An 18,406-nucleotide genomic window follows, 5' to 3' on the forward strand; every position below is an offset into this window, starting at 1 on the left:
AAGAATAAGGTAGATTAAGTGAATATGAGTGTGATTATGGGTGAGGTTGTGTGTGAATGAAAAAGATGAGAAGGGTAGTGATGAAGAAAAGAAGAAGATAAACTGAGTGAGTTTGGGTGTGATTTTATGGGTGAGTGAGGTTGTGAAGGGAGTAATGAGGGACAGGAGAGAGTGAGGAAGATGATGTATGAGAGTGCTTAATGGATGACATTATGTATGAGACTGATTTTATGGGTGAGTGAGGTGGTGAGGGGAGTAATGGAGGGAGAGGGGAGAAATTAAGGCCTATGAATAGAGTGAGTATGAGAGTGATTGATGCGTGTGATTGTGTATGAGTGAGGTTGTTAGCAGGCTGAGTCCTTAACACTGAGCTGGTACTGATGGTCTAGTTTCTGGTAGGGAGTCTTGAAGCACAGTCGCCATCTGGAATAAAGTAAATGTACACTGTTAGCCTTAATCTTCTGTACTCTGCACTTTTTTTTTTTCCAAACAATAGTATAGTTCTTTCACCTTGGCCCAGATTTTCGTCCTTTTCCAGTCTATTGTACGTAGATCATTGGCAGAAAAAAGACAAGGCAGTGACTCTACATCCTTTCCATAGCCCTGCTTTGTGAGTAGCACCGTATTCTAGTTTTAATCTATTATTACAGTTCAGCATGTAAGACGGGGAGGGGTCAGTGTTACGTCACCAAATTAATGTAAACAGGGTATAGGCAGTGGTGGGGCAGGGTGTGGTGGGGTAGTGTAAGGGCCTCTTCACAGTGAGGTCAGAATCGGACATAGCGTCGTCTTACAAGTGTATTACAAACGATATGCATAATATGTTTGATAATGTTAATGTGCAATAGGTGTAATAAATCGTTCAGAAAAAGGAGCTACGGAGTCAGGAGTGTGACTTGACAGGCCATAAACACTGATGTCGCGGAGAGTGACATAGGGCCGTAGTGTAGGCCTAAGTGGCATAAGAGGCCTCGTAGCAACTTTTTTTTTTTTTTTTCAGCGATTTAGGGCTCTTCTACCTTTTCTATCTTCTTATTCCTAAGTGTGCTCTTTACATTGTTTAAATACTGACGTAGGTCGCATCAGTAACATATAAGAGAATACTGAGGTGTAATATGCTGAATAAATCGCTATGACAGAGGCATTACGAAGTCTCAGAAGCTACTCAGAGTACAACCCATACTCTAATGCAAACTGGTCAGTCGCCTAGATCAGAATAACAGCTGGAAGAAGAACACCGTGTTTCAAAAGGACACGTTTTAGTCTTGCCGTTTCACACTGTCATCCACATTATGTCCGGCATTGCAAAACTAAATGTCTGACTCTAGAATGTGGCCCATAGAAACTGAGCATTCTTCTTCAAGTACATGGTGGGACATTTGCGTCAGAATATGTCCGATTCCTACCTCTGTGTGACGAGGCTGTAATTGATCGTGTTAGGTAATATGCAGCTACTGTCTCTTTAGTAGATAGCCTTATTATGGACGACATGATATATAATTATGTTCTTGTAACTTTAGAGGAGGTGGTGAAGGATTGGACGGCACGCAGAATTTACACCCAGTGTTCTGAATATGGAATTTGGGTCTAAATTTTTGTACCTCAAAACATGCACTAGAAAGCTTACAAAAATAATTGTTTATATACGATAATGATAACTGACTTGGAATTACAGTTCTCTACTGAGAAATTCTTATTCTCTTTCAGTCTCTGTATCTGTCTATCTATGTATCTGTCTATCTGTCTTCATTCGTCCATCCATCTGTCTATCTAAATCTATCTGTCCATCCATCTACATCTGTCTATCTATCTATCTATCTATCTATCTATCACTTCTGTACTCACTTGAGGTTCTTGCCCAGAGGTTCCACGGTGATGGCTTTAGCATAGACCCTCCTGCTGAATCTAGGTAGGAGCCAAGTTAGGTCCTCAAAGTACACCCCAGCAGTCCTAAGGCGGCCCACGTCTTGAGTCAGCACCACCTGCTTGTGTGTCGTGCCGGCCTCGTAGTACACAGACCTGGGAGGGAGAGATAGGGGTGAGAGGAGAGAGATGGAGGGAGAGAAGGAGAGATGGGGTGTGAGATGGAGAGATGGTGGGAGGGAGGCATAGGAGACAGGATGAAAGGAAGGAATTATGGTGGGATGGAAAGCTTTGGACAAGATAAGGAGGGCTGAGGAAGAAAGGTGTGTGTGTGTGTGTGTGTGTGTGTGTGTGTGTGTGTGTGTGTGTGTGTGTGTGTGTGTGTGTGTGTGTGTGTGTTTGAGAATCTTAGATATAGTCTTCATTAATCCATTCCTTAAAGTTCTCACCTACGTCGAATAAAATTATCAAACGGTAGCAAGATGAGATAAACCCAGATCTCAGATGATGAAAAGTAGTAGAAGAAAGGCGTAGTGTATGTGAAATGATAAAGAGGACGAAAGGACGAAAAGGTAATAAACGGAGGATGTACCCTGTATGTGGCATCATTTACCACAATTGCGTAAACTTATTTAGCCGTGGATTTTACACCAAACAATTCTCCTGTACCACCATTAACCTTTAGAATCAGATGAGGGATATATTTATTACTGGCACTTCCATACGATTTTATTCAACTCAGGAAAGGCCTTTCTTATTCCTAGGTTTAATGAATGCTATGTCTAACCTCTCTTATTTAAAATCTCCAAAGCTGAATTCAGTCGCCCGTTGGTAGCAAGAAGAAAACATGAATGAGGTCTTGGGTTGAAGGACTTTATCGTTATCATTGTTCAAGAGGTTAAGTGTAATAATCTTTCAGCATCCGTCACCGGTATCTGACACTGAATTTAACTTACTGTTGTGAGAGTCGGATGGGTTTGGTGGTGTCCCTGTTGCCTGTGAGCCGTAGGTGTAGAATGGCAAACTCTCCCATGTGGTCTCGCGCCTCTGTGGTGTTGCTTATCTCCACAATGATGCGGTAGTGGTAGCCTGGAGGGAAGGGGAAGGGGGCATGAGAGACTGACGGATAGACAGGCGGGATTGTCAGGCCAGTTATAGAGCAGTTCTATAGTGCTGTGGCTCGTACACTAACTAAGACAAGCTGTATTCACTGTCAGTTAGCCGTATGGATGACTATATATTCCTGATCTGTTGAATAGAAGTTACTTGCATGGAAGTATGAACTGCATGTTTGTGCAGCTGTTGTACAGTACAGTACATATACTTTGTGAGTTACATATTTAGGAATTACACGCATGTGTATACAGTAGTGTATTCCTTCCGATTTACTGCAAAGTGTAAGAAAGTGGACGAGAGTGTGTGTGTGCCGATGTGTAAGGTTACGTACCACAGTGGGGGCTGCGGCCCTTGGTGTGGAGGAACAGCTTGGTGTGGGGTGGTAGCGGCAATGGACGAGCGGACAGTCCCATCGGGGAACACTGGTTCTCACCCTCACAACCCCAGCACTCCCCCTGCACACAACACATCAATGTATAACATTATATAACACAGCAAAACGTGACATACCCTTATATAACAGCCTACAGAACTTTAAAATAACGTGAGGTTAGAACAAAATAATATGTTAATTACTGTAAATCCATTACATGTCTCATCAATAGAAAAAATAGTATTTTTTAAGGATTGATAAAGGTAAATAAATTCATGGTAACATTTTTTTTTTCACTCACGTCCATGAACTGCTGGAAAGATGGACAGGCGACGGCAAGGAGAGGACAGGACTGGCGGATAGACTCGGTGAAGTAGGTGATGGCACGGTGATGGTTGCAGTGCGTTCCACCTGGGGACAGGATACAGAATGAGGGATAGTGGATAAGGGGTTAAGGGGTAGGAGAAGAGGATAGAGGATGAGGAGTAGTGGATAAGGGGTTAAGGGGTAGGAGAAGAGGATACAGGATGAGGAATAGTGGATAAGGGGTTAAAAGATAGGAAAAAAAGGGGTAAGAATATGCAGCAGATGATGAAGGATAAAGTTTGAGGGTAGAAGATATGCGGGAGAGGCAGAGGGAACGGGGATACAAGGAATGGGAAGAGAGATAAAGGTTGAGAATAAGAGAAAGGGGAGTGTAAAGGATCAGATAAGGATGTGGAAAAGAAAACTAGAGATCAAGGATGGGGGGAGATGATAGAATAGAGGGAGGAATAGGAGATCAAGCATAAGGGATAGATGACTGAGGGTAAGGGGCAGGGACTTAAATGTAAAAGGTAGAAGATGTGGTGGAATATAGAAGTTTAAAATGAGTGGATGGATAGATGGATGGATGGATGGAAGGAGGGATAGTTCAGCAGATAGTTGGATTGAAGGATGAGATAAAAGCTGAGAGAGAAAAGCTGCTAGAACTGAATGAAAGAAGATAGAGGAATTTGAATATAGACATAGATGAGAATTGGCCGAGAGTTGGATGTGTAAAATATTCAACAATACTGAAAAGGTTATCCACAATTCTTTAGTTCCTCCCATTGTGTGTGTGTGTGTGTGTGTGTGTGTGTGTGTGTGTGTGTGTGTGTGTAACTGAGATCCCCGGGGAGGTCAGACTTAGATGATGCTCGTGACCTCTCCACCTAGTTTACCAAGTAGTAGATTTGGGGACCTGGATGTAAATTCGACTGTTGCAGGTAGTGTTCTAGGGGCAAATTAGCACTTAAAAAGAAAATAATGGTTGTGCCTTGCCCACCCTCGAACAAAAATTAGTTGTGCCTTAATGATTTGTGTAGTCGGTAGGCATAAATCTAAACCATCTTATGGCTGAGGGCCGTAAGTTGAAGTGCCTTAGGAGATCCTATAGCAGTGAGGAGTGTAGTTTGCTTCTTTCACTGTAATAATCCCGTGTGTTATTAATTCGTTCTAGAATCGACTTAATTGGCATCAGTTAACGTACAAGAGATTATAGTGTGACAAAATAAATCGCTCAGGAAGACGTGTTTGGGAATCTGCTGTGCCATATAAAACGTGGTTGTGTAAAAAGTAGTGTTAATACTCACTGCTGCAGCCTGGTTGAAATCCTCCATTGGGGTAGAAGTCTAGGTGGCCAATTGGTTCTGTCATGCCCAGGCCTGTGAAGCAAGGAAAGAGGTGTACACAGTGTTAGCAGGATGAAGTACAAAGTGCACATCACAAGTTATTTAAAGGGAAGAGATCATGCAGTACTAAAGGAATAAATATGAGAAGCATTGCGATGAAGAGGTTAGTACATGACGAACAACTATAACACACGCACGCACGCACGCACGCACGCACGCACGCACACACACACACACACACACACACACACACACACACACACACACACACACACACACACACACACACACACACACACACACACACACACACACACACACACACACACACACACACACACACACACACACACACACACACACACACACACACACACACACACACACCAAGGCACTCTCCCTGACCCTGACATTCATTCACCTCCAAAACCAAGTACCCACTATTCCACGCCGCTGAGTCACTGTCAACAAAAATAGCTTCCCCAGATTCTTACAACTGAGGAGACATACAAGGGAGCTCTTACGGTGGGGGAGACATACAAGGGAGCTCTTACGGTGGGGGAGACATACAAGGGAGCTCTTACGGTGGGGGAGACATACAAGGAAGCTCTTACGGTGGGGGAGACATACAAGGGAGCTCTGTTAAGCCATTTCAAACCGAGGACGCGATTTCTACTTGATTCTTACTATTTCCTGACGACTTTATTCAGCCTAAACTTTCAGAATTACAAAGGATGAATATAGCCTTCATTAACTCATTCATTATATTCCTTTTATTCTAACCTAGCCTAAACCTTCTCTATCGTCAGTGCTGAGTTGTAGCAATAGATTAGCACTTGAACTTGATGCTGTTCACGAAGAAGTGCTATGGGAAGGATGGAGCGGCGTCGTATTACCATTTTCTGTCATTGATCTACGCAAGAGAGCTGAAAAAGGACCAAAATCTGTGCCAGGTTAAGGTGAAAAGAGCATAGCAGCGCCCTCTCTTAAGCTAAATAAGATCGCGTGGTGGTGGAAAGCATAAAACAAAAAGTACATCATCGTATCAAAGGAGTTAACTACCAGGCATTCACACACACACACACACACACACACACACACACACACACACACACACACACACACACACACACACACACACACACACACAAAGCAATATCCCAACTCACTGAGCGGAAATCCGAGAATGGGTGCGTCGTCGGTGTGAATGACGTCCACAAACTGAGCGTCGGATGTGTCAAGTCGGGTGTCGGGGTGCGTGCCGTTGAAGTAGGGCTCAGCGGGGTCCAGGCCCGTGATGCGGGGGAGGAGGAGGCCGAAGTTGTTGCGCAGGTGACTCCCCGCCGTCCCGCTCAGGTGTGCTCCCAAACTGTGACCGATAAGGTGGAAGGCGCTCATCGGCACGTCAGCGAATTTCTGAAGGTGAAGGAATCGTAAATTGTATGTGGAAATATTGATGGTCTTAATTATATGAGTTTATTTACGGCCGAGGATTACACCAATATATTTTTTTCCGTTTTACGCTAAAGGAATTGATTTTGTTTAGGAGAGACGTCTTGCGTTGAAGAGGGTTATAAGTAAGGTCATTGCTGATATTCATAATAAACACTGTCCCATGAAAGAAAAATCGAGGAAATAAATCATTACTTATTTTCTTAATGGAAACAATCTCAAACCTATTTATACCAGATTTCGAAAATAAGAAATAAATTTTTGAGGAAGCCCTTTACTCAGTTTTGGGTTCAGTAGTCATCCCTCTGACTTAAGTTTACATCAGAACAGGCAGGCAGGTAAACCCACAACAAACGGAGTGGTCAATGAACAGCCCTTGAAAAACAAACTCCAATAAATTAAGAAGATTAACCAGAGCTAGAACAAGAAAATAATCGAACAGTCCAGAAGATAAACACATTACATCAATACACCTAACAAATATAAGTAAATGAATAAATAAATCAAAGTGGGTGGGTGGGAGGACCAATACCCTCGTATGAGTAACCTTGACCTTTGACTCATGACTTTTATACGCAAATATGACATAGATAAGGTTGACAGGTACTATCATACCAAATTCGAGTGCATTTTATTTGCTTTTAATAGTTAGAACCCGAGCAGATGGACAGACAGACCGACAGATAGACTCAACCAGAAATATTACTCACCGGGCGGAAAAATATGAAGTGTTACATTGAGTGCATGTGTAAGAGGGGCCAGCTGCTCTCTGGCGATACGAGTGACAGTTACAGATTGAGTGTATGACGGTATACTCGAAAAAATACGTAAAAAGCGCGCGCGCGCACACACACACACACACACACACACACACACACACACACACACACACACACACACACACACACACACACACACACACACACACACACACACACACACACACACACACACACACACACACAGAAGTATCCTTACACTGAATGCATGTATGAGGTAGGCCAACTGTGATCCAACCATGCGAGTGTTGGCCACGGCTTGGGTGTATGGCGGTATGGCTCCCACACTCCAGTCCACCACTATCACGTTCTGGTCACTCGCACGTAGCAGCTCACCGACCATCATCTGAAAGGCACAGGTGGTGAGAGAGAGAGAGAGAGAGAGAGAGAGAGAGAGAATTATACGAGAACAATCCTAATTAATATAGAATAAAATGTTGTCCTATAGGAATCAAAGAAAGCTTAGGGATTTTTTAAAAATCGTGCTTAGGTTAAAGGTCATAGGCAATGAGATCATGACACCCCCCCAAATTAACGATGTAATTCAGTTTTTCTTCTGATATTCTGAATTATTTTTTTTACTCATAACTACCTGTCAGTATTTCCATGCCTAGAGCTCTGTCTCGTATCATCATTTCTAGACCTCATGCATACTGTTATTTACAGTCTACAGGTTTACCTTTTACAACGTTTACAATACCGGTACTTAGGAAATTATCGTAAAATTGCCTCAGAATACTTTAAGTATTTCTGAAATGCTAGAATACATTTCGTGTGTTGGGATCTGCCGGGACTCTGCTGGGGGAGCTCCTTCTAACAAATCTAACCCCAGTTTCTTTGATTACTGCCCCCCCCACCCCCCACCCCAAACTAAGGAAAGCACTCAGGCTTACTGCTTCATCAGGTTTACACCCTCCTCCCCGTCAACAAAAATCCTGGTTACGCCCTTAACCAATTTGTGCTCTTGTGAGTGAGACCGTGCGGGAAGGGTAGCTACAAAGTAAGCGTACCGCCCTTCATCTATCGGCTCATCGTCGCAGAGCTCAGAGGTCCCAACCCCTGGGTTCCCCCCTTAATTAACCTTTGAAAATGCCTACTTCCGCCCTATATTTAGAACTTCAGGCACAAATGGATTCAAGAGACTGCATTTTTGTTTTAAATGAAGTATACAAAATGACATATACTTTTCCCTCTCCCTCTACATCCTCCTGCGTCTCCTACAACTATCATTCCTCTAACATCATGCCATTCTACCCCCTCCCTCCATCTCTCTCTCTCTCCTGTGATAAGAAGATGGAAGTTTCCGTCTCTTGTCTTATCTGTTTATTGAGTGGCTAATATTTATCTCGTAGTTATCTTTTCTCCTTATACGATATCTCTTAATGGAGATCCGTGGACTTTCGTCTCCCCTCCCCCCTCTCTCTCTCTCTCTCTCTCTCTCTCTCTCTCATCTGTGACCTACTGATGAGGATGAGTGATGACTGATTACATATTTGCTGTTACCATGCTTGTGATTCCTCGCCTCTTTATACTTCCCCTTTTTTTTTTATTTACTTGATTTTATTTATTTGTTTCTTTGTCTGTCTCACCCTGCCTCCTACTCTGTCTATTTCTTTGTCCTCATCTTGCCGTCTATCTATTTCTCTTCCCCATCTGCTTCCCTTTCCCCATTCTCTGTAATTTTGTTCAGTCCAGCTTGTCCACTGTCCTAGCTATACATTTCTCTACCCCTAACTCGTATATTTCTCTGCCCTGCCTGTCGATTCCTATGTCCCCTGACCCCAATCTTCTCTGTCTCTGCCCCTTGCCCCATTCCCCCTGCCCACCCTTAGACTCTCTCTGCCTTCCTGCTTTGCCCTCTGCCCCCTGCCCTATCTCTCCTGTCGTGCACTTTACCCTCCACCTTCGTGCCCTTCTTACTCTACCCAGCCTCTCTTATCTTTCCCTTGTTTTTTTTACCCCAGTCGGTTTTCTGTACCTCTTCTGAAATCCCTTGCCCCTCTCCTACTTTTGTGTCTCTTCCCTTGCCCTACTTTCCCCTACCTTGCCCCTCCTGTCCGTCACGCCCATCCTACCCCGTGCCCCGTATCCTACCCTGCCTTGCCCCTCTTGTCAATCTCTGCCCTGTCCCTCCTGTCTGTCTCTTTGCCTTGCCCCTCCTGTCTGTCTCTCTGCCATGCCTCTCCTGTCTGTCTCTCTGCCTTGCCCCTCCTGTCAATCTCTACCTTGCCCCGTGCCTCACCTTAATCCACGATACCCCTCCGTGCGAGAAGTATCCGTGCGTGATCACCTTGAAGGGCCGATCAGGGATGAATGGTGCGTTGATTATACTGTGCAGGTTGTTGGGGTCCAGGATCTGTTGGAGGAGGGGATGATCTTGGTACTATTGGCGGCAGTAGTAGTATTAGTAGTAGTGTAGTAATGATGATTGTAATAATAATAATAACAATAATAATAATAATAATAATAATAGTAATAATAACAATAATGATCATGAATACAGGAAGTAATTTCACCGTAATCGTAATCACAAAGACAAATATAATAAATGAATTATAAGTCAGATGGACGACGTGAAAATACACACAAGCATCTGTCCTAGTGCAAGTAAGAATGTGGAGAGTACTAGTAACTGTTGTAAGGCTAAAAACATAATACTTTGAGGGGTACTAGTTACTCATTTAATGCCAGCGATAATAATACTTTGGTGAGCACTAACCGCAGGGACGGAGTAGTTGAGTCTGGTGAAGAGGGTGAAAGAGGTGCCGATCTGGACAGGTGCCATGGGTGCCTTGAGTACGGGACGTGAGGTGGAGACCCAGGGAGGTAGCAGGGAGAAGCACACCTCCTCACCGTACAGGATGTGGCACACTGGGTGGAGAAGAAACTTTACATATTAAGAGTAGAAAAAGACGAAAAATATATGGCGTATTTTAGGTCTTCATTACGGTGCGCGAGGGGGACAGTCACGGTAATAGAGTTTATTCACTTTAACCAGGCCCAGATTTTCATTCTTTTGCAGCTTGATTCACGTAACTCATTGGCAGAAAAAGACAATTTTGTACCTCTGTATTCTCTCTGTAGCACTTCTTCGTGACCAGCATCATACTCTTGTGTTACTCTATAGCTGTAACTCGGCATTCAAGATGGAGGTCTGGCAATTTTAGGCCAGGTTAAAGTGAACGGAGTATAGCAGAGAGAGACACCTTACCGGAAACATGTGGCACTCGGTATGGCTTAGATACATTATATACCGTATTAGAGTAGGAAAAATTAAAAATGGCATAGGTTTAGGGCAACAATTTAGGTCTTCATTACAGGGAAGGAAGTGGAGAGCCAAGGTGGTAGTAGGGAGAAGCATACTTGTGTCTCCTCACCAGTGGCAGTCTGCGTGGATTACAAACATAAGTTGTAGAGGAAGAGAAAAAGATGTAGAATTTATGGCTGTCGACTGCACGTGGGTCATTTAAGGAAGATAGTGGTTTGTACACTCTGGTAGGATATAGGATGGGGATAGTAGACATTGTTTAGTTGGCTTGGTGTGGTTATGTTGCGTCACTTTATTAATTTGCCTTCAGCTTTTATCTACTGTGTATTGATCATTGGCTCGTTTACGTTAGTGCGATAGGGATAGGAGTTGGCAGGGAAGAAATAGATATTAGTAGGAATGGAAAAAGAGGGGAAGAGGCAGGGGTTATAGCGCGTTTGTACTAACCTAACCGAGATCCTTAACCCCTTTCAGCTCAGTTGAACCAAGGAAACCCGTTCATGCCGCAGCTAAGGCTCATTCAGTTTCATGCGACCGCAACTCAGTAATCAGATTGTGGCGGTGACCCGGTTTCGTCAAGTAAAAACAAACCGATAGAGAATTTCGAGTTTGTGAAATTGAGGATAGGGACTGGGGGGGAAATAATAGGAATTAGGACTGTAGGGACGGGGGTTAGGAGGATACGAGTACGAGAGTGGAAAAAGAAAAAAAAAAGCAAAGACTTAACCTATACCTATCGACTTCGTAAGTCATTAAGGCAGAGAGCCACTTTTGCTGAGTCCCAGTCGTGCCCTGGAACACGAGATAGCCTTATCGTGGAGGCACAGTGAACCAGGCCACTGGGGACTACCCTATGTACATTAATCCTTTTCATACTGTGACATAATTTTCGTTTTATTCTTACTACCACCGGACGATTTCATTCAGATTAGGAAGGCACCCTGGTAGTGAAGGGGATGATGAACTCTTTATGTAACCCATCGAGTTCGAAGGTGCTCTCCTGAGCCGAATAAAATCAGTAAAATCGCCTGTCAGCATGGAAGTTATCGAAGTGAAGACAATTAGTTTTGTGAGTGTTTGGTAGGGCTTGCAGGTGCCCGTGAGAGAAATGGAAGAATGTCGTTCAGATCCTATTCATAATATTTGTTACCACTTGGGATTTCATTCTACTGAGGAGATACTTGTCAACTGTAAGATATTATATATATATCGTACTTCTGCTTTTAAATATGTTATTCAGGTCAGTGGTAGATTTTTTTCCCCAAAGAAAAATCGTAGTCGTCAAAGGATCTTAAAAAAAAAAGAGAGAGAGCTACCGGGCAGAGATTCACAGTCAGACTTATAATCTTATTGTAATCCAGCTTACACTGTGACAGTTATGAAGAAAAACAAGTGCAGAGTAAGGCTAAAATATGTGAATAGTTAAAGGAATTTAGGCCCAACTCTGCAACTGGTGTATCTCCTCTGAATTACGATCAGTATCTGTCGTAGCTGTAGCAAATCTTAGTTGCGACGGGGATTTGATCATAAGTTTGTTAGTGAATCCGGGTCTTGGCTTCAAGTTGGGTTTGTAGGGAAGCAGTGAGCTCGGCCAGATAAAAGTGTGAGCTGCGTTTTCGCTGGCAAAGGGGGTCAGTAGCATCTTCTCCATAGCTGTATATTTGAATAGTGCATATTGATATTGCCTCCTGTGCTAATGTATAATTTAAACATCGACATTGCATCAGTAACGTAGTGGAGGACAAATGCCGAAGAGCTTAATGTGTAAAGTTTGTGTATGATGAGGAAGGTGTGTTATTAGATCTCGTATGCCAGCGAGAACTCAGTACAGCCCGAGGACCTTTGCATCTGTCAGTCCCACATACCAAAATTGTCACAGCATATTGGGAAAGTCCAGTACAGTCTCTTTGATGAATAACTCTAGTGTTACATGTATTATCTTGTATTTCTGTACATATTTTTGAGGTTGGTTAGGTGTATACGTGACAGAATGGAAGTTAGAAGCCTCCATGACCAAATTCGCCATAAATACAGTCTGTGTAATGGATAAATCTGTGACTACGAGGGATGTCCAATAGCTGAAGTAGAACGTATGACATTATCTGGGTCAAAATACTGTACCTAAGGGCGTCAGTACCACAGAGAGATTTATTACTAGTGTGTGTGTGTGTGTGTGTGTGTGTGTGTGTGTGTGTGTGTGTGTGTAAAGATAGTTAATACTCGAATGTGGTTAGTGCAAGAGTACCATTAACAGACTGAATACTAGAATAGGGTACGTCTGTGTGGGTGGAATGTGTGTGTGTGTGTGTGTGTGTAGCAGTTGTTATGGTACACAGCTACAGTCAAGCCTTCACTCTGGCCTGTACTGTACCCTTAGGCTGAGGACGATTGAACTCCATCCATATCTCTCTGTCACCCTCCAGCCCACCCACCCTTCTCTCTCTCTCTCTCTCTCTCTCTAGTTTTACACATCCCCAGTTTGCCCATATTACACTGTTAGAGTTATGCTTATTCTCTCTCTCTCTCTCTCTCTCTCTCTCTCTCTCTCTCTCTCTCTCTCTCTCTCTCTCTCTCTCTCTCTCGTGTGTGTGTGTGTGTGTGTGTGTGTGTGGTAGATAGTAATTGTGGTGATAAAACTGATATGGTTAGAGAGAGAGAGAGAGAGAGAGTGAGAGAGAGAATTCTGCAAGTACCGTCTTATTCTATTGAGTTTAATTCATTCTCCTGGCCACTGGACACCTAAAACTAGAGACAGAGAGAGAGAGAGAGATTTTGCAAGTCCAATCATGTTGTATTAAGTTTAATTTCTTTGTTTGGCACTGGACACCAAGAACGAGAGAGAGAGAGAGAGAGAGAGAGAGAGAGAGAGAGAGAGAACATTAACACTCAGCACGTTGATGTCATCCATGCTTTTTACCTCATATTAATTCATTCTTATTCAGAAAAACATCGTCTTGTATGTATTCTTGCTATCTTAGACGCTTTTTTTCAGTTTAGGAGCGGTCTTGTATTGAAAGGGTTAACGAAGTCTATATCTGACCCCAAGAGTTCGAAAAAAAGCATAAGCTGAACAAAATCTTATGGAATAGCGAAATAAATGGGTAAATAAATAAATAAATATAGGTAAATAGATAGATATATTGGTAAATAGATAGATAAATGGGTAAATAGATAGATAAATAGTTAAACAGATAAATACATAGATAAATAAATGACGTCGTAGAGAACAGCATTTATTTTGCTTTGTCGCTTCCCCCAAACGATTTTATTCAATTCAGAAAAAAATTTGAAATGGAGTTAAATGTGGCGTTCATCAAACTCTTTTTTTTACCTGGGTGTTTTCATAAGCATAAGAAAATCGTGGGGTAGCAACAAGAATAAAAATATGTGGTGGTAGTGATAGGGTTAACTCGGTAACAATGCCCTCAGCACACCCTATGTAATATCCTGTCACGCCACCTTCCCTCCTTCCCTCTTCTCTCCTTCACTTACCCCCAACCCATCCCCCCTTCTCTCCCCCCCTCTCTCTCCTCCCTTCTCCCCCCCCCTTCCGTCTCTCCTCCCTCCACCCCAAACCCTCAACTCTTAAAAAAAGGTAGGGGGTGGAGGATAGGATGGAGGTAGTTGGATATAGAAGGTAGTTGAAGTTGACAGTGGTGTGGTGTAAGGTTGATTATTTAATTGTTGCGGACGGGGCGTTGACTTGTGAGTGTCCATCCCTTAACTCACTGGCAGTCGGTGGCGCTCGAACCCACCACTCAGAGCGTTCTCTAAATGTGAGGCCAACACTAAACCGACCGAACCGCTGAGTAGCCCCTCCTCTCTCTCTCTCTCTCTCTCTCTCTCTCTCTCTCTCTCGTTTGCATCATCAGTTTCTTTTATCTTCTCAGTCCCCTCTTTCTTTACGTCCTCCTCATCTTATCCTACCTTGCCCTGCCCACCATCTCTTCCTCCTACTCCTTCTCCTCTCCCTCTTCCCTACCAATTCTTTCTCCTTCCTCCCTTACACTATCTTTGTGTTCTCTCCTGCCCTATCCTGTCTCAAACTCTCCTCCCCTCTCCATGACCTACCCTACCATACCCTGCTTTGATCTACCCTATCTTAACCAAACTAAACCAAACCGTACCAACCTGATCCTACTCTTAACTAATCCTTACTTATCCTACCTTACTTAACCCTTACTTACACTTCCCTTCCCTTCCCTTCACTAACCTTTTTGAACTTACGGTACCCTAACCAACCCTGCCCTATCTTACCTTACTCATTCCTGCTCTTACCATTCCTACCCTTAATTTATTTATTCTTGCCCTAAGCTGCTGTAACCTAGCCAACCCAACCATGTCCCTCTCTGCGTAACCTTAACCCAGCCGACCATACTCTTATCTTACATTGCCCAACTCTAATCAGCCCTACGTTACCTTCACCTGCCCTGACCTGTTTTCCCCACCCCTACCTTACTAAAACCAAATCTAACTGACCTTACTCTTATCTTACACTGCCTAACCCTACCTTGCCTAGACCTACCCTGCTATACCCTGTCCAGCTTACCGCTAACCTAACAGACCATACCCTTACCCTACCTTGCCTTACCTTGACTACCTTACCCTACTCTGCCTTGCCCTATTCAGCCCTTCCTTAACCCACCCTACCCTACCATACTCTTATCTTACATTGCCCAACTCTAATCAGCCCTACGTTACCTTCACCTGCCCTGACCTGTTTTCCCCACCCCTACCTTACTAAAACCAAATCTAACTGACCTTACTCTTATCTTACACTGCCTAACCCTACCTTGCCTAGACCTACCCTGCTATACCCTGTCCAGCTTACCGCTAACCTAACAGACCATACCCTTACCCTACCTTGCCTTACCTTGACTACCTTACCCTACTCTGCCTTGCCCTATTCAGCCCTTCCTTAACCCACCCTACCCTACTTAATGCTAAACCTTCCCTCCTGTGCTGCACCCTGCCTTCCTTCCCCTCACACCCTCCCCTCCTCACCGTTGCCCTGCCCTGCCCTGCCCTGCCCTGCCCTGCCCTGCCCAGACACTTCACGTTCTTACATTGCAAAACCCTTTCCCTACTCAGCCACTCAGCTCAGCAACACCCCTTCCCCCCGAATCAGCACACGGTCAGGGTCAGCAGTGTCAGCCGTGTGAGGTGGGAAAGAGATGTCAGTCAGTCAGTATGATAGTCAGCAGTTTGGTTTGTTAGTCAGTGGAGAGATGTAGAGAATGAATGAGGATAAGTCAGAGAGAGAGAGAGAGAGAGAGAGAGAGAGAGAGAGAGAGAGAGAATCACTTTGGGAGAAACTTTTCGAACGAACCTTAAATTTGAGAGCCCTTTCCTGAAGCTGAATAAATACGTGCGGAGGTAACCAGGATTATTGAAGGGGTGAAGCAAAAGATAAGGTGTGAATTACGGTGTGATAAGGACAAGAGATACGGCCGTGTGGAAGGTTGTGAGGAGTAGACAGATAAAGGAAGTGGGTTTTTGTGGCATTACTTTCTTTTTGCCCCAACCATCATTGATAAAGAGGTCAGAGGGTAAGTGTTTCAAAGCCTGATCATGTGTGCTGTTAAGTCGCTATACTCTAGTTCGTTTATCTGAAACTGGTGGAGATTTATGTCCCTTTTGCGGTCTATTTCCCGTACCTTAGCTCACTGGCAGACTACATAGGTCTGTATCCTTTTCACAGCACTCCTTCGTGACTTTAAAGTTCTTGTCTTAATCCATTCTTATGGCTCACCTGAAGAATTAGACACTACTGCTGCTTTATATCCTATCCGCTGCACTTCATGACTAACAGCACCATATCTTGTACTTCTCTCTCTTTACAGGTCAATAGCAGAAAAACATTTACTACGCCTGAATATCCTCTCCTTAGCACTTTTTCGTGACTAGCACCATCTTCTGGGGTTAAACGCTTGTTACAGCTCACTACTCAAACTGAAGACATGGCAGTTTTAAGCCAAGTCAAACTGGGCAAAGTATACAGATGAGACGTACAAATATATAAGTAAAACCAGCATTTGGCGGACTGGGACATATTAATGAACAGAATCCCCAAGTGCTGAGGTTTGTACTGAATAGTAAATATAAAAATAAATAAATAAATAAATTGGAGTTGAGAAAGTCTTTCATCCGTACAGCAGGAGGACATACTTTGTAGTTTATTCCTTTTAATAATCTCTAGTTTTTTCGTTGCAGTACTCTTAGTGAGACTATAAAGATATTTGAATTTAAACTTGGAAACATAGGAGTTTATTAAGTTCAAAGCCAATTCAAAGTCCCTGCTACCACGCACCATCATAAACTTTCAAAATTAGATATGGACACAACAAAGCCATCCCGGGCAGAGTAATATATATTATATATATATATATATATATATATATATATATATATATATATATATATATATATATATATATATATATACACGTGTGTGTGTGTACTTACCATGGGAAGGTGTGGCAACGGGGTTCGTGGGTGCGGGTGTGGAATCGGGTGGGGATACACCCAGGTCCATCAACAGGTTCAAGTTCAGCAGGTGGAACAACACCGCCTTTTTCGCTTCCAGACCCACTGCTACCATCTTCACGGTTGCCTTCACACGTCTGACTTGAACTAACTTGAGAATAGGTTGAACTGACTGGTTAAACACGGATAGACAACGCTGACTGCGTGAAGTCTACCCAACTGATGAGATTAAATTAGCTTCAGAATTGAAATTCCTTGACTTAAGTTTGAACTGAAGGTAGAACTTAAGCTTGCTGTGAGGAATTATACCGAAAGTGACTTTTTTTTCAGTTAGCTTTATGCGACAGTTCAAGCTAATTTGGAGTGCAATGCAGTGCCTTAATTGAAGTTGCAGCACTCTTGTCTGATCCGTCCGCTGCAGTCTTTGCTTGAGATGATGCTGATATGCCTGTAAAAGAGAAGAAAGGAAAGCAAGTTAGTGATATGCAGACAGTCTGAAATTTTTGCCATCACCTTAGCTATTGAATATCACCACTGTACTGTATGCCTGTGTTTTAATTTAGCGTCGTAATACTCAGACTCCCAGCTGAATAAAATCGTCTGGCGTTAGCTGGAATAAAATACTAGAGTTGGTCCGACCATGAGGAGGACTCCCTTAATGATATCTTCCTTTTACCTCCGGGTGATTATATATAGGTTTGGAGAGATTTTTTTGTTTTAGAGGCGTTGGATTTGGCCATAACTAACCCCATAATGAGTCAAAAGTCTTTCCAAAGTTGAATAAAATCGTCTGGAAGTGGCAAGAATAATCTGAAAAATGACGTTACCTGATTGAAAGAGTTACCTTCTCTCTCCATTCCACCTGCACCCATCTCTCCACTTCCAATCTCCAGCATCCCTTTCTCTCCCCACTGTACAATGCTCACGTGTTGATGTGCAGGCTTGAGAAAGAGAGAGAGAGAGAGAGAGAGAGATCTTCCCCCTCCCCCTTCTCTCCATAGCCTCTTTTGTCCAGCCTCTACACCCTCCCCTTCTTGGCCGTGTTTCATATCCAGTCTCCCTCCTCCGTAACCTGTTTCTTCCTTGTCCCTGCTTTGCCATTCTACCCTCCCTTTCTTCTTCCCTTTGTCTTTCTTTGATTACACCCTCCTCCCCTCCCTTTGGCCTTCCTTTATCATTCCCACCGCCATCATAACCTATCCCTCCCTTCCTTTCCTTTCCTTTCCATATTCTCACCACAACAGCCCCGTCCCTCTTTTGTATATGATCCGCTCCCTCCGTCCCCTGCCCCCTGCTTCTCACCCTTACCCATCCCTGCTCCCTCCCTTCCCTTCTTATGCTTTCCCTCGCCTACCCCTTCCTTTCTCTGTCTCCTTCCCCTTCCCTTCTGTTTCTTTTACTCTTCCCTCCTCCCTCC

General features: G+C 43.6%; 1 protein-coding gene across 1 annotated transcript; it reads right to left on the reverse strand.

Moving 5' to 3' along the window:
- Positions 1-276: 276 nt before the first annotated feature.
- On the reverse strand, positions 277-17,169 carry LOC145411713 (pancreatic lipase-related protein 2-like). Its single transcript, XM_080281731.1, has 11 exons — positions 16,969-17,169; positions 9,955-10,106; positions 9,478-9,591; positions 7,435-7,581; positions 6,174-6,420; positions 4,966-5,037; positions 3,654-3,763; positions 3,311-3,434; positions 2,820-2,952; positions 1,846-2,019; positions 277-423 (listed from the first exon to the last, which is right to left on the reverse strand). Exons 1-11 carry the CDS (start codon positions 17,102-17,104, stop codon positions 345-347), a joined length of 1,488 nt encoding a protein of 495 aa, XP_080137857.1. The 5' UTR covers positions 17,105-17,169; the 3' UTR covers positions 277-344.
- Positions 17,170-18,406: the final 1,237 nt, after the last annotated feature.

Source organism: Coenobita brevimanus, chromosome 90 (assembly GCF_032717465.1).
Source record: "Coenobita brevimanus isolate Jiangsu-jjx chromosome 90, ASM3271746v2, whole genome shotgun sequence".
In the NCBI taxonomy this organism is placed as follows: domain Eukaryota; kingdom Metazoa; phylum Arthropoda; class Malacostraca; order Decapoda; family Coenobitidae; genus Coenobita; species Coenobita brevimanus.

Coding starts and splice junctions, on each gene's coding strand:
- LOC145411713 (XM_080281731.1), bottom strand. CDS start 17,104: ATGGTAGCAGTGGGTCTGGAAGCGAAAAAGGCGGTGTTGTTCCACCTG. Junction 10,107..16,968: donor CGTTGCCACACCTTCCCATG/GTAAGTACACAC, acceptor TTCTCCACCCAG/TGTGCCACATCCTGTACGGT. Junction 6,421..7,434: donor ACCTCATACATGCATTCAGT/GTAAGGATACTT, acceptor CTTCACCTTCAG/AAATTCGCTGACGTGCCGAT.